The sequence below is a fragment of the Lithobates pipiens genome, unplaced genomic scaffold, assembly GCF_037356315.1.
Source record: "Lithobates pipiens isolate NorthernLeopardFrog02 unplaced genomic scaffold, aLitPip1_a1.2 Scaffold_8, whole genome shotgun sequence".
Lineage (NCBI taxonomy): Eukaryota > Metazoa > Chordata > Amphibia > Anura > Ranidae > Lithobates > Lithobates pipiens.
In genome coordinates, this window is record NW_027507903.1 from 261,205,307 (window position 1) to 261,229,478 (window position 24,172).

Here is a 24,172-nt window from a genome sequence, read left to right on the forward strand (position 1 = left end):
CGTCAGTATGCTAGTTCGACGGACTAAGAATGGCGCATGCCCAGAAAGGATTTACACGGCGGAAGGGTGCTTTGCTGTGTCTTGGACTTCCTATTTCTAGTCCCGTCGTACGTGCTGTACACGTCATCGCGCAAGCTTTCGACGGACTGTTTGTGTATCCGTGTGTGGTCAAGTCCGTTCAGTGGAAACTACGACGGATTGTCCGTCGGATTGTATGACGGACTAAGTACGCTATACAATCCGCTCGTGTGTACGCGGCATTAGTCACTTTGGATAAGTCTCTATGAGCTTGCCACATCTTACCACTGGGATTTTTGCCCATTCCTCCTTGCAAAACTGCTCCAGTTCCTTCAAGTTGGATGGTTTGCGCTTGTGAACAGCATTCTTTAAGTCTGACCACAGACTTTCTATTGGATTCAGGTCTGGGCTTTGACTAGGCCATTACAACACATTTACATGTTTCCCCTTAGACCACTCAAGTGTTGCTTTAGCAGTGTGTTTGGGGTCATTGTCCTGCTGGAAAGTGAACTTCTATTCTAGCCTCAAATCACACACAGAGTTGTACAGGTTTTGCTCAAGAATATCCCTGTATTTAGCACCATCCAACTTTCCCTCAACTCTGACTAGTTTCCCAGTCCCGACTGCTGAAAAACATCCCCACAGCATGATGCGGCCACCACCCTGTTTTACTGTGGGGATGGTGTTCTTTGGGTGATGGGATGTGTTGGGTTTGCGCCAGACATAGCGTTTTCTTTGATGACCAAAAAGTTAAATTTTAGTCTCGTCAGATCAGAGCACCTTCCTCAATACATTTTGGGAGTCTCCCACGTGCCTTTTCGCAAAATCAGAACGTGCCATTTTGTTTTTTGCTGAGGGTAATGGCTTACTTCTGGCCACTCTGCCATAGGGCCCAACGATATGGAGCATACGGCTTATTGTCAACCTATGTACAGATACTGCAGTCTCTGCTGTGGAACTCTGAAGCTCCTCCAGGGTTACCTTAGGTCTCTGTGCTGCCTCTCTGATTAATGCCCTCATTGCCTCGTCTGTGAGTTTTGGTGTGCGGCCATCTCTTGGCAGGTTTGCTGTTGTGCCATGTTCTTTCCATTTGGTTATGGTAGATTTGATGGTGCTCCTAGGGATCATCAAAGATTTGGATATGTTTTTTATAACCTAAACCTGACTTCTCAACAACATTGTCCCTTACTTGTTTGGAGAGTTCTTTGATCTTCATGGCAGTGTTTGGTTAGTGGTGCCTCTTGCTTAGGTGTTGCAGCCTCTGGGGCCTTTTAAAAAGATGTGTATATGTAATGACAGATCATGTGACACTTAGATTGCACACAGGTGGACATCATTTCACCAATTATGTGACTTCTGAAGGTAATTGGTTGCACCAGAGCTTTTTATGGGCTTCATAACAAAGGTGGTGAATACATACGCACATGCCAGTCAGTTTTTTTTATTTCTGAGAAATAGTTTTATGTATATATTTTTTTTCTTATTTTACTTCACCAACTTAGACTATTATGTTCTGACAAATCACATATAATTCAGATAAAAAAAACAAAACATTGAACTAAAGACTGTAATGTAACAAAACACGAAAAATTTCAAGGGGGGTAAATACTTTTGCAAGGCACTGTACATGCAGCAGACTTGTTGGCCATCATCAGTGTATGGAGACATTGGTTGGCTAACTTGCAGTAAGATATTGAAGACAGCAACTTTTAAAACAACACAATAAGGTTGCATCTTCATGCATTAATATTCCATCACTTACATAAATAGCCTATTTTATTAAATAGCAAATTGTATTAGTGTAATGTTTAAGTACTTAAAGTGTTGTAAACCTCAGACATATGAACAAAGGATTTCCCTCTGTAGTCTGTATTTGTCTCAATCCAAAGCACTAAGTATAATTTCTGTCTGCTACCTCCTTCCTCTGCTATATGTATGAGTCACTTCTGACAAGTTTTCCTGACACTGAGAGGGTAAAAGGTGGAGGAATCTCCAGCGCACACAGCCTGTGATTGACAGCCACAGTTGTTCTTGTGTACTTTGTGAAAGAGGTTTGTCCCTTCCCTCCAATCAGCTATCCCTGATCTCTGCAGAGTTTAACTTCACTGCCCCTTGCTTTCTAGAAGCTCAGGCAAGCTTGAAAAATTACACACTTTAAACGGCCGTAGAGAAGAGAAGACCCCAGGTAAACAGGTACAACTTATGTAGGAGGATTTTCTTCATTTCTGTGTGTTACCTGAAACCAGTCTCTAAACTGGGATATATGTAAGGGTTTACAACCACTGTAAGTTTCATTTATCAAGAATGCAAACTGACCTCCTATAACTTTAATGTATTGATGTTACAGGAGCTTGTGAAGAGACCCACTCTGGAAGTCCCATCCACAGCTCACTTACTGCGCTTAGCAGATATGGAGCAGACAGTGGCTGAACAAGACAACTCCCTTTCTGCCCTCTCAAGCAAATTGAAGAATTCCACCGCAGAACTGGAGTACCAGAAGCAGATACATCTGGCTAAAATGAGTGAACTGGAAAACCATAAAGCCAGGTACAATTATATATAAGATGAGCTAATTGCCAGTATTATCTGAAAGCTCAAAAACAAAGCGGATGTAAATGTGACATTTTTTCCCCCTTCTTTTTTTTTTTCTTTCATACTGTTTTATTTTTTTATTTTAATATCTCTCTAACAATTATAATTTGCCCTAGATTTAAAAAAAGAAATGTTTATAGAGAAAACCAAAATAATCTGAATAACATACATCACACATTATAACTTTAGGTTAATTTCATGAATTGCTACAATATTTTATCCTTGTTTTTGGATGTATTTTTTAAGTTATTGTGCTAATATAAGGATGCTGGCAAAAAAAAAGTGGATTGTTATATAGTAGCCTTTAATTAGTATTTCAGTGCATTCTCTTGGAGAAAAAAAAAAGAAACAAATGGATTAAAATTAAAAAAATAAAGGAAAAAGTTTTACTTAAACATATAAAAAATCAAATCTGAAGCATAATAAGTGAAGGAGCTGGAGGAGTTAATAAGTACTGATTAAGGTTAACAAAAATTTAAATACATTTAAAAAAAAATTAAAATCAACTTGCAAGGTTGCTTTACCTGCAAGGTCAGAGCAAATTGGCCCCACAAAGGACAATGAAGGGAAGTTGGTTACAAAAGTCAAGGAGAAGGCAACTATACTCAATGCATTCTTCTCATCAGTTTTTACAAAGGGAAAGGAGAGGTATAGTAATCAGACTGTATCCTTAGTAATCCATCACAGAATGTACCCTTGTGGCTAACAGAAGCCAGTGTCCAAAAATGCATCTCTCAAACCACAATCAATATCGTAGGTGGTGCAGAATGGAAAAACCGTATGGGAGCAGCAACTCAAGCAATTTTTTTTTGTTACACATTTGATTTGATTTTCACAGTGTACATTATAATATAAGTTGCATTTCGTACAAAATATTAGTTATACAAAGTGTTAACACAAGAGAGGATTTCACCGTTGAAACATAGCTTACCACATGCAGACCTCTTATAATGCAATAGAAAATGGTTTCGCTATGAGCTAAAGACTATCACCCCATCTGGGTTCACACTGTGAGCAGGCTTTTGGTCATACGTTAGTAAGAGGCCCACCCTGACCGCTGGTGAAGGGCTCTGAAGCTCGGTCATGCCAATGCTGCTTGTGCTTAGTGGTATTTTATTGATAAGCAAACTCATAAATTCATGCTTAGGGTGTAGAGCTGTACACATTTTCTAGCAATTCTCAGCTCATATATTCATACTGTCTCCTCTAGAAAGCTGGAGTGAACACTTTATGCCATGTACCCACGGTCAGACTTTACAGCAGAAAAGGTCAGACGGAATCATTTCATCGGATAATTCAATCGTGTGTGGGCTTCAGCTCACTTTTTCTTTCAAAAATTCTGACTGACCTAGAAATAGAACATGTTTTTAAATCTTTCCAACGGAATCAATTCCTATCGGGAAAACCGTTCGTCTGTATGCTATTCCGATCAAAAACGAAGCAAAGGCAGCTATTGGGTACTGGCTATTGAACATACTTTTTCTAGTCCCATCGTACGTTATCGCGTTCTAAACAAATGGTGTGATTATGTATAGGCAAGTCTGTTTCAGCGGAACGCAAGCGGAAAGACCGTCAGAGTTTATTCTGACTGAAAAAACGGTCGTGTGTATGCAACATTACACGTTTACATCAGTTATGATCATTCTTTGGATGAATAAGCATATATATATATATATATATATATATATATATATATATATAAAGAGGCATTTGGAGAATTTCTCCAGATATCCCAATATTTATGGAATCCCAAGGCCCTCCCTTCTTTATATGCAGACAACTTTTCCAGTATGTATTGAATATTAATTCTGGAGATTACATCCTCAATTTTTGGGGATGTCTTTGATCACCATACCTTTGCTTGGGCGATACATGTGGCAAAGAGAATATGGATGATAACCTTCCTCATTAGAAGGGGGTATTACTCAACCCCCAGGCTCATTAGGGCTAATCATGGGGTTAAGGCGCAATCGTGCCCTGTAATTTCTTGGTTAAGGGCTGAGTCTCCCGCTCAAAAAGGACGTATCACTACACAGCTCCAGATTTTGTTTATACATAAAGGTGTGCGGTACCATCTGTGGAGTATTTTTTGGGGGTTGTCCCAGTGGTCTACACACGCTGAGGATTCACTACTATATTTTATAGCTAACTGCCATTGGTGTAATGTAAATTCTCTTTGTAGATTTCGTTCCCATTTTACCATTTTACTATGTTTGGTAGTTTAGCTTGTATGCATAGAGGCGAGACAGCTTTGTAAAATAAGGATATTCCTTTAGCTTTATTTGGGTTTTTGTTCCTTAAATAGTTCCATATTGATGGAGGTAATTCTATGGGATGGACTTTGTTCGAAATTTTGTAGTGCTGTATATGGTAAATGTTGTACTTGTCCAATGCATCCAGATCTATTGTATCAGCTGTGGTGAAGTGCATGCCCTTTTTTCCCCAGGATTGAATGGATAATCCCAGGATTAGGTATTCATAGGATGCTAAGGGTATTGTAAATTTACAAACTGGTGTGTCAGCAAATTTTTGCCTCGTCAGTGAGGACCACGTTGCCATAGTGGCTTGAATGGTCAGGTAAGGAGGAATTGATGGGCTATGGTGCAGGCTAGCCGCAGGCATGTCCTGGTGTAGCCTCTTTCTAGTTGAGTCCACCTATTGTCTGTTTGGCAAGAAAACCAGTACTTCATTTGGCCGAGTATTGCGGCTTTGTAGTATTCTTGCGCATTAGGCAGACCTACACCCCCAAGATCTTTAGGCTTATACAGATTTGTTAGAGCAATTCTAGGTTTTTTCCCTGCCCAAATGTACTTCCTCAAACATGCTGTTAGTTACGAGAAGAATGTGTGAGGGATAGGGATAGTGGTGTCCTAAAATAGTATAATAATTTGGTCAAAACTTGCATTTGGTATGCAGCAATTCTTCCAAGCCACGACAGGTGGAGTTTGCTAATCTGGTTTAATTCCTCTTACACTTTGGTGAGCAGAGGAGGGTAGTTACTGGGGTAAATTCTAGAGGAAGATGATCTTAGCTGTATACATATGTAGGTGATCGAAGGGGACTCCCAATTACAGGGGGACTGCTTTTTGAGTTTTCTAACTGTTTCCTCTGGTATGTTGAGAGTAAGGGCATAGCATTTGCTTGTGTTGACTAAATAGGAGACCTCTCCAAATTAGTTCAATAAGGATTGTATTTGTGGGATAGATGATTCTGGTTTGGTTATGGTCAAGATGATATTGTCAGCATATAAACCTAGTTTGTGGCTTTTGGTGCCTATTTTGATACCTTGTATTGTCTTATGGGATCTGATGTATTCTGCTAGTTTCACCATAGAGGTTTGTGGAATATGGTGCCATGGTGCTGATATCCACAACATGTGATGTTGTGGATATCAGCTTTACATATATCCTGAAAGGTGTACACATCTGTAAGAAAGAGTCGCTCTTCTAAGCATAGAGATCCCAAAGTAGGCATCCGCTTCTGAGCCACTGAGTCGTCGTCAAGGCCATTGTTCAAGATCATGTTGAAATCTCCACACAGTAGCAAATTACACTTCGTCATTTTCTTAGCAGTCTTAATGACTGTACGGGTGCAGAGGATGGGGTTTGATGTTGGGCGTGTACATGTTCACCAGGGTGTAGGTTGTATGATTAAGTTCTGCAACCAGTATGATGAAGCAGCCTTGAGGATCAATATGCTTTTGCAATAGGGAAAAGGATATATATCCTTGATGGCAATTAGTACGCCATTCCTTTTGGCTGAGCCGTTGGCTGTAAAGACATGCGTGAATTTGACATATGAGCATTTCGGAGGGTTGGCACTGGAGAAGTGCGTCTCCTGTGCATAGAGGATGTCACATTGTAAGTCCATTGCTGTCTTTCAGAGAGCTCTGTGCTTTTATGGGCTATTCAGGCCTCTCACGTTGAATGTCATTATTTTAAGATTCATTTGAATGGTAGAAGGTGCTTTGTGCTTTGAGAAGAGATGAAGCTTCAGTGCTGTGCATGTGCTGAGGAGAATTATTTAGCATAACCCTCAAGGAACAAAATGTATAAGACTAAACTGAACTGAGATAGTCAGGAACTTGCAAAATGCAATTTTCAACTGTTTATAAAAACAGAATATGGGATACATCATGTATATGAAAGTGGGGAAATTAACAGTTCTTGTATCAGCCGAACAACGGGCGGTATCTTAGGTGTCACAGAAAGGTGATAAACCAGAAAGGCACTAAGGGGTTAGGCACCCTGAGGAGGGTAATAACACTTGTATGTAAGCTGTGAAGCTTTTATGGTTCAGCATTATCTACCCCTCCTGTTTGGGCAGTGGTGTTCACGCTGTTCTAGGAAGGGTTCAGGATCAGCAGGGATCCCCTTGAATTTGACGTTCCTGCGTGACCTGTCATTGATATCCGCCATTTTGAGGCACTTGGTTTTGATCTTCGCTTTCACATCAAAATGGGCATCTACTAGCTCATTGTGTGCCAGAGTAAATTCCTCCATTTTCCTTTCCATGTACTCCACTCTGTCACTAACTACTAAGGATGAGCTCAGGCGTGTTCGCATACTCCACGTGCAGAGCCTGCCAGGAAGTCGGCGCAGCGATGCGCTAATCACAGGCAGTGAGACATTGCCCCTATGCGTGGCAGCAGATATCGGGCAATGTCTCACTGCCTGTGATTAACGCAGCGATGCGCCGACTTCCTGGCGGGCTCTGCACGTGGAGTGTGCGAACACGCCTGAGCTCATCCTTACTACCATCATCTCTCTTTTTTGTGGATTTCATGAAAGATGCCATGTCTTGCTGGAGGGCCCCCTTTAATGTTTGTAGCATCTCCTTCATTGTAGTGTCTATAATGGGCTGCCCTGTGGTGGGGAATTAATCTAGATGCTAGCTATATGAGGCTGCTTCCTCCATTTCTACCCACTCCACTCCTGTGACAGCCTGCACACCCCCTTCTTCCCCCAGCCTCCGTTTCTACTTAACAGGGCTGCTAAATGCTGAGGATGGCCTGTATCAGGCAACTCACCCTCGAATGGCAATGGATGGCTGAGAACATTTGCTGAGGATGAGGTAGGACAGGTCCCATCACCGGCGCCATCTTGGATCGTCCGCCCCACCACAGTAGGGAAGAACTTTCTCAGTTTCCTCGGTCCCTCTCTCTCCTTCCGTTTATTCATCCTGCTCCTGGTGTTCTCCTCAGTCCTCCCTTGTTATGAGGGCTGATTTCGGGTGTCTCTGTGTGCTGTGAGCCACTGTATTACGCCCATTGTGGCAGAGCTAATCCCTCACGCCACCATCCGCTTTGGCTGCCGGTTCCACTCACCTGGACATAGTCACGTACACACGATCGGACTTTCCGGCAGACTTGGTCCAGCAGACCGGAATCTGTCGGACAATTCGATCGTGTGTGGGCTCCAGCTGACTTTTTTTCCCCCAAAAGTCAGACGGATCTAGAAATAAAACCATGTTTCAAATCTATCTGACAGACTCAAAATCGAGAAAAACGTTCATCTGTGTGCTAGTCCAACGGACCAAGTACGACCCAAGTGCAGCTATTGGCTACTGGCTATTGAACTTCCTTGTTTAGTCCCGCTTATGACATCACGTTCAAAATGAATGGACTTTCGAGCGGACTTAGTTCGGTCTTGTGTGGCCAAGTCCGTTTCGTTCTGAAAGTCCGTCGGGAAGACGGTCGGACCTAGTCCGTCGAAAGGTCTGGTCGTGTGTGCGCAGCATAAGAATGTTAATTCTGCACTGGATTTCCTAGACCCCGAATTAGCAGGTGGGGAACAAGAACCTTGTCACTTGCTTTCAATAAAGGGTGCCTCCAAAGTAGGGTTGCCACCTTATTCTTTTAAACCCCAAAACATATGAATTACACAGGTTCTGTGGCTAATTTACTGCAGATAAGGCACCAAGTGAGTTTCATTACCACCTTAAAGGATCACTAAAGATATATACATATTTTTTTTAAATAACAAACATGTTATACTTACCTCCGCTGTGCAGCTCGTTTTGCACAGAGTGGCCCCGAACCTGGTCTTCTGGGGTCCCTCGGGGGCTGTTTCAGCCCCCCCACCCGCAAGGGCTCAACGCCTTCATGCGAGCTCCCTCGCATGGTGTGGAGTGCTTGTGGGCGCACTCCCGTGATACAGCCGGCGGCCATAGCCGCTCACTGTATCATTCGGCACTGCCCCCGGCGTGCCGCGTCATTGGATGTGATTGACAGCAGCGCGAGCCAATGGCTGCACTGCTTTCAATCCATCCTCTGTAACCAATCAACGACCACGCTGAGCGGCGAAGAGGATGTCGGGGTGAGCGCGGGACTTTTGAGGGGTCAGGTAAGTAAAACGGGGGGTTGGGGGGGCGGTGTTGTCAGATGTTTATCACCTTAATGCATAGAATGCATTAAGGTGAAAAAACACGTACCTTTTACAACCCCTTTAATCAGCCACAGAACCTGTGTAATTCATATGTGTTCATTTTTTTAAAGTAATGAGGTGGCAAACCTACACCAAAGTTATTAGTTACTGCATTACAGTATATGAATGGCTTTGTAGTCATTATCTGTCAGTTGTGGCATCTGGAAATAATTATCTGAAAGGCAGAAACAAAAATGTGTGACATTGTTCACATACTGTTTGTTTTCTTCTCTTGCCACTGTCTTGCCAAAATAGTTTTTTTTTTTTTTTTTAAAACTCATATATTCTTAATAACATGTACCACACATAAAGAACATGCATGTGTCTGTGTACTTTGAATTCAGATTGATACTATGAATTTCTACTTTTTCCTTATTTATTGTGTATATTGAGATACTTTAAGCATGCCCAATATAAGGATGCAGGCAATAAAGTGGATTGTTATAAAGTAGCCTTTCATGAGTATTTCAATGCACTCTCTTGATGGTGATATGTTCACTGAACACTTTTATAGATCCCCGGGTAACCTTATAGCATTGTGGTTTATTGCTTTCTGGGAGGTATACTATTCTATAAAGCTAATTTCTGAGAAACCGTTTTACCATTGTCTAAATAAACTACTAGGCACTGCAGGATTGATCATGTGAATTAACCCAATGAGAACATATTTTAGAAACCAGTGTAAATTAGGAAACGTCTGCTTTCCTAGAACCCTGGCCTCTTTCTTTTAATGATATCAGGGTCAGAGAGTTTGAGACTTTCACACACAAGGGACAAATGTGAAATACATTTTCATAGCCTTTCCTTTCATATATTTGTGCCAAACATTTTCTTTCTTGAAAAACATTCCGTATGGGCATACATCAGGTACCTATAGTAACGCCTTGTCTCTGTTTTGACTTTTATGGATCCCTTACACACATACAAATAGGACTTTTTTTTTTTTTAACCACTTGTTTACCAGGCACTTAAACCCTCCTCCTATCCAGACCAATTTTCAGCTTTCAGTGCTGATGCACTTTGAATGACAATTGCGCGGTCATACAACACTGTACCCAAATGAAATTTTTATCATTTCCCCCCCAAATAGAGCTTTGTTTTGGTGGTATTTGATCAGCTCTGCAAATTTTATTTTTTATTTTATTTTTATTTTTTAAATGTATAAAGACCGAATAAAAAAAAAAAATATATTTTATGTTGTTTTAAAATTTTAAAACAGGTCATTTTTGTCCATCGTTGATGTATGCTGATGAGGCGACAGTGATGGGCAATGATTGGTTACACTGATAGGCAGCACTTCTAGGTGGCACTGATTGGCACGACTGGTGGGCATTGATAGGTGGCATAAATGAGGCATAATTGCCTCTTCCTTTTCGAGACCGATGTCCTTTTAAGATGCTGTCAGGAGGGTAAAAAAACGATCACCAAGCTTTTGTTTTGATCATGTGATCAGCTGTCATTGGCTGACAACTGATTACATGGTAAGGGTACGAGACCGGCACCTTACTCGGATCAGTGATCACCCGAGTCTCAGTGACTCAGTGATCACAGCTCGCTCCCCTGTAGGGTGCGTGCAGGGAGCGTGCACAGGGGAGGCCGTCATGTCGGCTTCCCGGGAATTCAGATCCATCATTCGACCATAGCGCGGATGTCAAGTGGTTAAAGGCAACTTTAAGGCTCCTTTTACACTGCTGCAACTTGAAAGTCGCATGATTTTGCAGCCGCAATTTCAGGGAATGCCTGTGTAAACTTGAGGTCTATGGACCTCAACTTATCAAAGTTGGACCAAAGTAGTGAAGGGGCTACTTTGAAGTCGGTGTGACTTGAAGTCACAGATATGAATGGTACTCCTTGGAAATCGAGGGGTACGACTTGTCATGCAACTTTGCAGGCCCAAGTCGCATGACAAGTCGCAAAAGCACCCCCAAGATCACTTGTGTTGTGGTAAGTACAGAGGAGGAGAGAAACCCCCCTAAGTGCAAAATCTTTTTTTTTGTCCGAGCCTAATTGAACAAGCTGAAGTTAGAAGTTGATTGGCTACTATGCACAGCTGCACCAGATTTTGCACTCTCATTTTTTTTTTTTTTTTTTTTGCAAATTGTATTAGTCATCCCAAATGGACTGGTAACTCACCTGTAATGAACAAAATGTTAGAAGAATTTTACAGTGAATGGTACCACATAGATGCTTTCACAGTGCATTACATGCGTTGTGGTAATATGCAAGCGTTACTGCAATGCACAGCCTAAAGAGAAGCTTTCTCCAGTGACAGTGCCTCCTAGCAGCACTTCTCTAACTCTCTGCTGTCAGATAGCAGAAGATGTCACTGGCTCACCCACACATATAATAGTGTTTGGAAGTCATCTGTTCACAGGGCACTATTATGTTATGATAAATGGGGCAGGGGCATCCAGAGGCAATTAGAAGAAGTAGCAGTATAGGCAAAACTTTTTTCTTTTCATTTTGAATAGAGCTAGGGAGGGTTATAACTCATCTGTGTCCCATTGCGGAGATTCTCCTTAACTTCCTGTTCCATAGCCTAACTGGAAGTGAGAGAAAATCCGTGCAAATTAAGGGAATTCCTTGGGGACCCCGAGGTCACCAGAACTAGTGTCCCTATGGGAGGATTTCCTGTCTATTACTTGTCTAGGGACAATCCAAAATTTGGAATTTTCATGTAGCACTACCCCTGCAGGTGCTGCAAATGAAAGGGTTCCCCACTGCTGCACAGCCAGTCACGCCACATTTCCTTCTTTCATCTGGACACAGAAATCAGTCTTTGCCTTGGTTTTATTGTTTTATTAGGGGCTAATAACTTGGATGGGGTAAAGGATTATGGGATGCCCAGTATAAATTAACTTCAGGGACACATCCTCCCTATTTACAGACTCCTCTTCAGCCTTCCACTTGCACAAACGTTGTTTCAGTTTTGTACAGCTTCTGCTGGTTCACTTCTGAGGGAACTGACAGGCTTATTGTCAGTTCAGAAACAGGCCATTACAGGCAGTCGCTTTCAGTCCCCTGAAAAGTAGCACATATGGAGTGAAACCGCATATAACCTCTCCTACTTCCCTGTGGCCACTGATCCCAGTTCCATTGCTTGCAGAAAATGCTAGCACACCTGACTGTCTTCCTTTTCCCAGTCCTGACAGATTGCACATGATGTTTCCCCGGGCCAAGGTTTGATGAAGACTTGGCACACTGCAGCCTTCAAGAGAGCACTGCTACAGCTGGCAGTCTCTTCCCTTGTCTGTACCTGCACCATGCTGATCTACTCACTGTCTTTCCGCTGCCTCTCTGGCTTGATTCCCTACAACTGCCTCCTGTAGTGGGATCCTTCCATGCCAGCCTCCAAAGCTCCAGCCCAAGGTAAACCCCCCCCGGTTGGGGTCCCTTAAGGGCCACCGGTAGCCTCCCTCAGCTCTGCATCTCCATCTTCTACCCAACTCCCTTGTTGGCATGGCCCATGTCTATTTATGTGCTATTTTCTAGAACGTTCTTCAATACTCGGGGGGGCACAAGAGAGCTACCAGAATGAGTCATCCAGCCCTGAATTCTAATAACCCTGACCCAGATTCCGTGACCCAGAACCAGACAAATGCTTTTACCTACACTAACTTCTAGTAGCACACGCTCGAGGGTGCTACATTGGTTTACCTTATTTTCATTGATAATTGTAAACAGGACAAATAGAGAGAGTGACTGTCCTTGGGGCACAGACAGCAATAAAAACTGACAGGTGCTCTAATCCCTCTCCACTCCAGCTATAGCATCCACATGCACACGCGCACGAACACATATCATTCTTTTTATATATTTTTTTTTTACTTAAATGAGAGGCAATAATTCTACTTAGATGGACAAAGGGATGGTGTCTCTTTAATTGAAATGCATTGCCTATTTGTGAAAGTGATACAAATGCAAAGCTTACAGCAGACCAGCTTTTATTTTTGAAGCCATGCTAGCTTACATAGATTTCATTATGTTCTTTTGAACTAGGCTTGAAGAGAATTACATTATGGAGATCAAAAAACATAAGGGTGAAGCTGAGGCACTAAGAGCACGGGTGTCTGAGATGGAAAAGGAAATTAATTACTTGAATACTGAACTTGAAGCCCAAAAAGAGGCAAATACCAGAGCTCCAACTGCAACAATGAAGAATCTCGTGGAACGCTTGAAGAACCAAGTATCCCACAAGGAAAAGCAGCAGAAGGTATTTCTCTTGTTTTATTATACAAAATTTTCATTCCATTGAAACAAACTGTGATGCTGAAGAGCAATACAGTATTTGGAATAAAATACAATCCTTTCTATTTGTGGTTGAGCTAACACAGCATGCACTTTTTACTCTGGGCTTGCTAATGCAGTTTTCATTATAATGTCCCATGGCGATTGTCTTGAGTACATAACACCATGACTACTATCACCAACTTTATATACTTTCCACATCCCAATATTGCTGCTTTTTTTTTTTGTTTGTTTTTTTTAGCTTTTTTAAATAGTGCATCTGATATAATGCATTCCTAAAATATATGTAACTACATGACAAATTAGGTTTAATGTTGAGAAATGTAAAGTAAAGCACTTGGGGGCTAAAAACATAAACACAAACTACTCACTGGAGGAGAACCTCTGGGGGAATCAAGGATGGCGAAAGATCTGGGGGTTCTAATAGAAGACTGAGCAATAGCATGCAATGTCAAGCTGCAGCTAGCAAAGCCGGCAGAATATTAGCATTCATAGATTAGGAAATTTACTCCAGAGATGAAACTATAATCCTGCCACTTTATAAAACTATGGTTCGGCCACATCTGGAGTATTCTGTCCAGTTCTGGTCACCAGTCCTCAGAAATAATGTGCTGGAGCTGGAGAGAGCCTAGAGAAGGGCAACAAAATTAATAAGGGGACTGAAGGACTTCAATTATGAGGAACGGCAACAAGCTCTAAATCTATTCTCTCTGGAGAAGAGACTCTTGAGAGGAGATAAGATAGCGATATACAAATACCTCAATGGCGATCCCAGCATAGGAAAAAACGATTCAGTCTTAGGGAGTGTAAGAGGACACGGGACCACACAATGAGATTGGTGGAGAAGCGGTTTAACCTTAAGCTGCGTAGGGGTTTTTTCACTGTCGGGGCAATAAGGATGTGACTATTGGTGGCGTCAGCGGGAAGAATTGATATTGAGACTCGGACGTGCATCTTAGTGAACACAACATACAGGGATATGGGAAATAATTATAGACACTGACACACATACACCTAGACAGGTTGTACTGGATAGATTATTGTCTTCAACCTTACCTACTGTGTGTGTGTGTGTGTGTGTGTGTGTGTATATATATATATATATATATATATATATATATATATATATATATATATATATATATATATATATATATATATATATACACACACACACACACCCTATTCTATGACTGACTAAATCATTTTAGTTTTTCAGTGGTATTTATAAGGGATAATATATATATATATATATATATATATATATATATATATATATATATATATATATATATAAATTTCTAGACATTCTTACACCTAATACGCTTGCTTACCTTTTACGTTATTGCTCAGTAGTCAGCATTCTTACATATCGGGCACTAATATCTTGATCCCGATCTGGGTAACAGTTTCTATGGACAGCAGTGGTGGCACTTTAAAAAAAAAATGTCATTGGCACTGTACAGTGGAGTGGAACCCTCCAGTGACAACAGTGACTCTACATATCTCCCTCGGTTCATAGGGGCGGATTGAGAACATATCTACATATGACCAGGAATTCCAGTATGATTATGTTTAAACCTTCCACATTTTTTTGTAGAATGTGCAATTAAAAATTTTATTTTTCCCAATCTTTATCTCTATTTGTTTTATTGCTTTTGAGCTGTGGCCAGTCACTCTCTTTGCCCTTTTAAATGTTGCAGACCCATGGCTGTGCCATGTCAAAGCGGATGCACATCTACAAGCAATGGCATAACTGTGGAATGGCAGGCCAAGGAGTTGAAAGGAGCAAGCTCTGCAGCAGGGAGCATTCATCCTATAAACTTTAAAATGGTTGCTTCCCAATAGACCTATATGGGGGCAAGCTTTTTCACTCTAGGAGAAAAAGCTTTTATGGGCATTTTTTGCCCTAGGAGCAAAGGTCCTATTAAGGTCCAAGAAAGACATGATCACCAGATTAAAAAATATATAAAGAAGGCTTGCAGAAAGGCCTAAGAGAGACACTGCAACTGGCTGACATCTAATTTTTAAAATTTTGGGTTAAAGTGGTTGTAAAGCCTAAATATTTTTTAACTTAATGCATTCTTTGTATTCAGGTAAAAAATGTTTCGGGATCAGCATCTGCCCCCCCCTTCCTTTTACTTACCTGAGCCCTCATTCGATTCAGTATGTCGGCAGCTCCCTTGCTCCCCTAACTTCCGGGTCTTGCTGGCTTTGCTTGGGCACCAGGAGCTATTGGCTCCCAGTGATGCCAATCAATGCCAGTGATGGGGAAGTGGGGGCGGGGCCGAGTCCTGCTGTCTGTGTCAATGGACGCAGAAGAGGGCTCAAGAGCGAACACGCACAAATGCCCCCATGGAAAACAGCTTCCCATGGGGACACTGCACAGGTGGGAGGGGCCAGGCGCGCCGGCAGGGGACCTGAAAAGTGGAGGTTCGCGGCCACTCTGAGCAGGTAAGTATAGACGTGCTTGTTATTTAAAAAAAAAAAAAATTTTAACAATCACTTTTACAGGTTTTTTTTTTCGCTCCAATTAATTAGGCATATATTGTATTTTTTTTTTTTTTTTTTTTTATATTTGGCTACCTTGCTTGTTAAATTATCTTCTTTTAAACTTTAGAACGTTTGGATGTATTAAGTGTATTGGACAGTTGTGCTACTATGTTATATTATCTTTTTTCCAGGCTTTAAGCAAAGCTCTGCTAGCTCTTCGGGCAGAAATGACTGCTCATGCTGAACAGCAGATTATTTCCGCTGCAGCACAAAAGGAGGACAATTTAAACATTCAGCAGATTGTTGACAGACAGACCAAAGATTTAAAGGTGAGAATGATGACATTTTATTTTACATATTTCCAGCTACACCATGCATGAATGGTCAGGGATATAGCCTGGAATGCTACTTCTGGAATTAATGCTAATGTGCAAGTATGAATTACATATTACTGCTGTATTTCTGGACATCTCAAAAACTGCATAAGGAACTTTATTTTATAATCTGTTTTGAGGTTCTGACACAAATAATATAACCACAGTGTATGAAAACTCTAGTTATACTTGCAAAGTGTAACCTTTCCTTAAATAGCTCATTCAGAATAGTGTGATTTATTTTAAAGTTTATCTGCAGCCAAAACTTTTTGTAGTTCTAGATAGAATATGGAAGCCTCCTTCAGGTTTTTGTGGCTCTCTTTATACCCATTGGGTAGATTCGTGACCAATACTAACATTCTTACACTGAAACCACTGAAGAGGTCTGTGCCATAGAGGGTCGGTAAGTTTAATTCCATTTTAAAGGAGAAGTTCATCTTTTGAAAAAAAAATACAATAAATGCACATTTTTTGCAGGTATAAAATAGTAATTTGTCGAAGGAACCTGCAGAGCATTGCACCTGTGATCAGCAGATCACGGCACAATCTCATGCTCCTGCAGACTCTCAGGATAGATTTCCACCCACACATCATATGGACAGGCGGTTACCTGAGAGCTGGAAGAGTCGATGAGCTGCCAGAGCACGCACCAGCACCCTTTCCCGCTGTTCTATTGTATTCTGACACCCTACCCATCCCATCGGTTTTAGCGGCTTCTGTTTAACATACAGCGGTACACATGGACCGAAATTTCTGCTGAACTGTCCCATTTTCGGTCTGTGTATACCCTGCTTTACTCATGTCGGTACCCTTTGCTGCGCTGCAGCTTTGCCTCTTTCTAGAATCTGAAATGTGCTGCCCCTGTTGGCCAGGAGATGGCTCCAACTTGATAACACTAGCAAAATAACAGTGGCAGGTGCTGATACAAAGTATTGCAGCACTCAGAACCTGGATAGTGCCTAAACAGAAATCTGTAAATGTATGACGTTGCTGTGTTGTTTTTAAATTATGACAGTGGATGCGGGGAGATGATCCCCCGCCTGCTGTCACAGGATGGGGGGGTCGGGAGTGGAGGGCTGTAGGAGCTGGAACATGTAGCATGTTCCAAAGTTGAACGTATCCTTTAAACTGACAAATCAAAATCTGTCTGTCTCAATCCTTCTGTTACATAAGTTTGACCCTCTGTGTCTCCCACAGATGGTGTGGGTTTACCTAGAGTTTTAAGAGCAAAAGCATTCTGGTCTACACTACATCACAAGGCATTGATCTTGTGCAGCAGACTTCACAAATTATTAAATTCCAGGCCTACCCACTTGGAAATGGCTGAAAGTGAGCACAAATTAAAAGCAAAGTACCATCTCTTTTCATCTCTTTTTTTTTTTTCCATAAATATTTTATTCAGTAAACCAATAGATACAGACAAATGGGTTAATACAGTCGTATTGGTACAGCTTATGGTGAAGAAAACAAATCAATAACAAATAAAGATGAAAGTCCATAGGTGCGCCCTGTCAGACAGGGCTATGATCAAGGACCAGGAACGGTTTATAAAAATGAAATGAATTCTAAGGGTGGAGGGACATTTTCACCCTTCACCTCCTCCCAAGGCCCCCCTCCCTGCAAAAGGCAAGAGGAGGGGGTTTACCACTCCAAACCTGGTCCGGGAGGTAAATGTAGTGATGCTTGGTAGGGTGTGACAGGCGTCCAAGAGGGGGCGCCTGCTCCATTGAGATAGCAAAGTAGAGGGAAAGGGATAGGAAAAGGGAGTGTAGAGGAGAGGGGCCAGAGGGAGGGAGAGTAGGGGTTTAAGGAAGAGGGGGGGGGAAGAGTTTGCCAGGGATATTTAGCATAGGTATAGGGGACAGGGATGGTGCCGCTCCCACCCCCGAAGACAGGGGGGGGAGACTCCCCGCAGCCCTGCGAGGTAGGCATCTTAGCCTGGGGTTACGTATTGCCGGTATTTATCAGTAGTCATGACATGTGACCAGCAGGCCTAAGTAAATGAAAATTTGTTTATTCTTTCCTGTGTGATATGGATCAATTCCTCCATGTCTTTGACTCTTGAAATTCTTGCGAACCACTCCCTGACTGTCGGAATGCATGTTGAACGCCAGTGTTTAGGAATACATAACCTAGCTGCATTGACCATATGCATGGCAAGAGATTTGTAGTAGTTTTTTTTGGATAGGGATGTGTGGTGTAGAAGGAACTGTGCTGGAGTGTAGTCAATGGTGAATGTAGTAATCTGTAAGATTAAGCTATGAACCTCCCTCTAAAAGGGTTGAAGATTTGTGCAATCCCACCAGATGTGGAACATAGTCCCTACCTCCAAATTACATCTCCAGCAAGTGTTTGGTATTGTGGGTGAGAATTTATGGAGACGGGAGGGTGTTCTGTACCACCTGGTAATCACCTTGTATCTGTTCTCCTGGATAGCGACATTCAACGAGCCCCCGTGTGCATATTCATGGACTCTAGTCCATTCCTCAGTTGTCAGGGGAGTTTGTAAATCTCTATTCCATAAGTTTTGTGATGGAGAGAGAGTCAGGTTGGGGGGTTCTAAGAGTAGGTTGTATAAAAGAGAAATGAGATGTCTTTGAGGTGTCTTGCAGTGACAAAGAGATTCAAATGGAGTAAGTTGCCTTGTCCAATTAGCTTGGGTGGAGTGAGTAGAAAGGAAATGGCGTATTTGTCTATATGTCCAGAAGGAGATGGAGGACGTTTTGGTAATTGCTCTGAGTCTGTCTAGGGGTTGGGTTTTCCATCTGAGTAGAAATGGAAGGTTAGGACATCTTCAAATGGCCGTTCATGCTGGAGGAAGTTGGACGAGTCTCCCGGAGGGAAATCAGGGTTTGCTCTTAGTGTGGTTAACGGACCCGGAATAGGGGCAAAGGATCTGCAGGTTGAAGCTTTCTTAACCACTTCAGCCCGGACCATTTTGCTGGTCAAAGACCAGACCACTTTTTGTGATTCGGCACTGTGTCGCTTTAACTGACAATTGCGCGGTCATGCGACGTGGCTCCCAAACAAAATTGACGTCCTTTTTTTCCCAAAATAAAGCTTTCTTTTGGTGGTATTTGATCACCTCTGCGTTTATTTTTTGCGCTATAAACAAAAATAGAGCGACAATTTTGAAAAAAGTTCATTATTTTTTACTTTTTGTTATAATAAATATCCCCCAAAAATATATAAAAAACATTTTTTTCCCTCAGTTTAGGCTGATACGTATTCTTCTACATATTTTTGGTAAAAAAAATCGCAATAACCGATTATTGATTGGTTTGCGCAAAAGTTATAGCGTTTACAAAATAGGGTATAGTTTTATGGCATTTATATTAATATTTTTTTTTTTTTACTAGTAATGGTGGTGATCAGTGATTTTTATTGTGACTGCGACATTATGGCGGACACATCGGACATTTTTGACACATTTTTGGGACCATTGTCATTTATACAGCAATCACTGCTATATAAATGCAGTGATTCCTGTGTAAATGACACTGCCAGTGAAGGGGTTAACCAGAGGGTGGCAGTGTAGGGTTTAAGTGTTCCTAGGGGTGTGTTACTAACTGTGGGGGACTGGGCTTTCATTTAGTGAACACTGATCTCTGCTCCAATCACATGGAGCAGAGATCAGCGTCACTAGTTGCTAGGCAGAATGGGGAAATGCTGTTTACAACGGCATTTCTTCGTTCAGCTTCCCCGTGAGATGATTGCAAGTATGCCCGCGGCGATTGAATCCGTGGGACCCGTGACCGGACTCACGGGGGTCCCAACCGACACGCGAGCGGCGCACTCGCTATGGCAGGGCGGCATTAAAGATTGGACTACCTGTACGCCAATATGCCTGCCCGTGCCTTCTGCCGACGTACATCGGCGAGCGCTGGTCGGGAACTGGTTAAACATCATTAATGTTGTATAAATGAGTGGATGTGTCAGAAGTATTTGTGGCCAGTGTTTTGGGGGTAGCTAAGGGAGGAGGTGTATAGGTCTAGGTGAGAAGGCATTTTCAAGGGATACCCATGATTTTTCCGAGGTGTGAATGTTCCAGTCAGCGATTCTTGTGAGGTGACACGGAACATAATATTTATGCAAGTCTGGGAGCCCAATTCCGCCTCTGAATTTAGGTAGTGTAAGGCGAGCCTATTTAATACATGGAGGGGAGTCTCTCTAGACAAAGGCAGAAAAGGCCTTCCGATGGGTAGAAAAGAAGCTAGTGGGTAAGGCTATCAGGATTGTTTGGATTAGGTACAGCAAATGTGGTAAGATAATCATTTTGATTAGAGCCAAGTGGCCAAACCATGACACATTCAGACTCGACCATTCTTTAAGGTGGTTTTGGGACTTAATCAGGACCTTGTGGAAATTGGTTGAGTAAAGGTCTGATAGGCAGGTTGGGATTTGGATTTCCAAGTAGGTAATTGCAGTCTTTTCCCAGTGAAATGGGAAAGACTCTTGATAGTGGGAAACCTCGTCGGGGGGGGGGGGGGGACGTTTAAGGCATGGGATTTTGTGTAGTTAATCTTGACAATTGAGATTCTCCCAAAGGTTTCCAGATCTTTGAGGAGGCATGGCAGGGAGGTGCGGGGAGATTTCAAAGTAAACGTATGCAGAAGTCTTGGAGAGAGGATTTCTGTGAAGGTTTTATAATATTGGAGGGTGAATCCGTCGGGACACGGGCTTTTGCCTATTTTCATTTGTTTTAGAGCAGCCTCTAATTCTATGGTGAAGTGTTTTTCCAAGATTTGTGTGTGCTGGGAGGAAATTGGTTTGGGACTATACTGGGAAAGAAAATCCTGAATAAGGGCCTTACATGTTTCAAGGGAGGCCTGAGTCGGGTGATTGGGGTGGAGATTATAGAGTTTTGAATAGAAACATTCAAATTCTTTGGCGATATCTTCATTTTTGGCCAGAAGGGTACCACTGGAGTTGCGTATGTTGTGGATAGTGGACGACAGTTTGGATGATTGTACCGACCGTGCCAGAAGTCGTCCACATTTATTGCCATGTTCGTAGAAGATCCTCTGGCCAAGGATGTAACATCTTTTAGTGTGTTTGCCCAGTTCCTCTAAAAGGGGGGCACGGGTATGGGCCAGTTTCTGTAGGGTAGTTTGAGCTTGGGTCTGTTTGTGGGACAATTCTAACATTCTACTTGACTTCAGGAGGGTGTTAATATGTTCCTGATGGAGCCTTTTGGCCTTTGCAGTTAGAGCTAACAGTTCGCCTCGAATTACGCATTTGTGCGATTCCCAGAGCGAGATCAGGGAGATGTTCGGATTTGAGTTCTCGTCAGCTGGATACGTGAGCGTATGTGTTCAAGAGCAACTGGGTCTGTAAGTAGCAAGGGGTTTAAGTGCCAAACTTTTGTTTTGAGGCACGTTTCGGGGAAAGATAGCGTGACTGTAATAGGGTGGTGGTCAGAAAGGAACATTGGCTCGATGGTGGATTGTTGTAGGAAAGGTAGGTCTGCCTGTGAGAGAAAAAATAAGTCAATCCTGGAGTATTTTTGATGAGGGGCGGAATAAAAAGTGTAGCCCTTGATTGGGGGAGACAGAGTTCACCATGTGTCATGGCGGGTTAAGGTTTGAAGTTGGGTTTTAATCTGGCGTAGCACCCTATAAGTTAAAGTAGACGTCCCCGTGGAGGTATCTAGTAAGGGGTTTAGAGGAACATTGAAGTCGCCACCCAGAAGAACTAGACCAGCCCAGAACGAGGTCAAAAGTTCACAAATTTTTTGGTAAAAGGCAACTCTGTGGTCATTGGGGCAATATATATTATCCAGTGTTATCGATTTAGAGGTGTATATCCCTTTAAGGAAAACAAACTTAACCTCTGGGTCTATTAGAGGGTCTGTCAGTTGGAAATTTGCGTGTTTGGAAATTAGAATAGAGACGCCTTTCGATTTGGCTTCAGGGTTGGTGGCATGGAAGGCAGAGCGGTATATGTGGTTGGATAATTTAGGTATAGCGTCCGAACTGAATTTCACCTCGGTCCCATTGTATAGAATTCGACCCATCTCTCTGACCTTTCACAATATTTCTTCTTTGAGGGAAACGTTAACAACACAGCATATGATGTCCCTTGGTGGTTCGTTGTCCTGGGGTTGGGGGCAGAGGGCACGATGGGCCCTTTCCATGTCAATGGGAGAGTCCGCAGGGCGATCAATTAAGTCAATGGAAATGGTGCATATGGTCTGCTGTAGTGCTCCTGAGTCAGTACTCTCAGGGACTCCCCGCACCCTAATAATGTGTCTCCGTCCCCAGTTGTCAAGGTCCTCCACATGCATGAGACCGGAATATCTACGGGATGTTTTTACCCAGTTCGGAGTGAGATTCCTTAGGGGTGCGGGAGGTGGACGAGCTTCGGGTGTACCTGTTCATAGCAGGATCGAGGCGTAGGCTCCCTTACAGGCAGGCTTTTGGTCCCTGGATTGCAGGAGCTCTCGGCTTAAGCTGCCATCTCGTTCTCCGTCCAGGTCACGCCCCCCATTCATCTCTCTTTCTACCTTTCTTCTCTATCTAGCTTTCTGTCTCTACCTATCTCTCTTGCATAGCAGCCTTCAGGTTGACCCTCTAGACTTCCTCTGTTTCATGCGTCCCTAGGTAAGCCCACACCATCCTCAGAAGATGGCATTCAGGTTCGCCTCCTCTGGTCTGGATGTAGATAACAGGCAAGCACAGAGCTATCTATCCTATCTATCCTATCTATCCTATCTATCTATCTATCTATCTATCTATCTATCTATCTATCTATCTATCTATCTATCTATCTATCCCTATTTTCCTCTTTTCAATTATATTTTAAATGCACAAATGTAACACACCAGGGTAATGATCTCATGTGGCTAGTATCAGTAAGATCCTTGTGCTAAAGGCTTGTGAATTTGGCCTTATACTGAAAATAATACCTTTTTTAAAATAATTATCACCCTGATGTTTTAGTTTTGTGAACTGAGCCTATAGCAAGCATGTCAAACTCTTAAACAGTGGCTTAAAGAGGAAGTAAACCCTGATGGGTTTTACTTCCGCTTTGTTTCCCTGCAAAGGTAAAGCATAATGGGCTACTATGCATCACGTAGTAGCAAATTATGTGTGCCTTACCTGACACAGGAGCCAGCGATGTCACCGCTGTCCCCTCTTCCACGAAGCGTCCATCTTCCTTTCGGGTATCGTGGCTCCGGCACTGTGATTGGCGTGCGGGAGCCGCTGCTAACGGCATGATCGCCGTTAACAATGGAATGCTCAGTGCACCTGCGCGCTGCTGCCTACGGCGCATGTGCCATAGACAGAGGTGGCTGTCTTTTGCAAATATCCTAAACCGTGTAGGTTTAGGAGATATTTCTTGAACCTACAGGTAAGCCTTAATCTAGGTTTACCTATAGGTCAAAGTCGTCTGTAAGGGCTAACAACCACTTTAATATTGAGAGAGCTAAAGTCTTCAAGGGAACCTCATTATGTCTATGGAGGGTCATGCCTATGAGCTGAAAGTGCATTATAATTTTGTTACTTTTTTTTTTTTTTTTTAATCTTCAAAGCCACTAAGAGCTTTAGACAAGGAACAAAGAGGCTGCATGGTGCCCAGAAAATAACAGTTTTTGACATGCCTGGCCTATAATGTGCTGAATAGGGAGATATGCTTGTATAATGTAATGATTGCATATCTTCTATGTCTGTGGAACCAAATGTCTCAACACACTATAGGCTCAATTTACAAAGCTAACACATAAGAATAAACGATTTCTTTAAAAAATGTGGTGGTTCTTTTCAGTCCAATGAGATTTAAAAATAACAACACTCACAAGGCTAAGATAGAAATCAGTGGGGGTCAGAAAAACTGAAACGGTTCTGTTGATGCTGTTAGCAGACTGCATCATTTAGAGTCATGTAAAAAACATTTGTTTTCTTCTCAGAACTAATAAGAATCCACACATTTTTTTCTGAGGCTCTTAGAGGGCCCCTTTGATCTTGAAATGATGACACTATAAATGTCAAAAGTAAAGAGAAGATTAAACTTTAGATGTTT

General features: G+C 42.3%; 1 protein-coding gene across 1 annotated transcript in view; it reads left to right on the forward strand.

The window, feature by feature from the left end:
- CEP290 (centrosomal protein 290) overlaps positions 1–24,172 on the forward strand; it is a 338,046-nt gene that overhangs the window by 195,910 nt on the left and 117,964 nt on the right. The window contains exons 36-38 of the mRNA XM_077471382.1: positions 2,366–2,565; positions 13,035–13,248; positions 15,968–16,105. Of these exons, the coding sequence (XP_077327508.1) occupies positions 2,366–2,565; positions 13,035–13,248; positions 15,968–16,105 (552 nt within the window). The remainder of the gene's footprint in view (positions 1–2,365; positions 2,566–13,034; positions 13,249–15,967; positions 16,106–24,172) is intronic.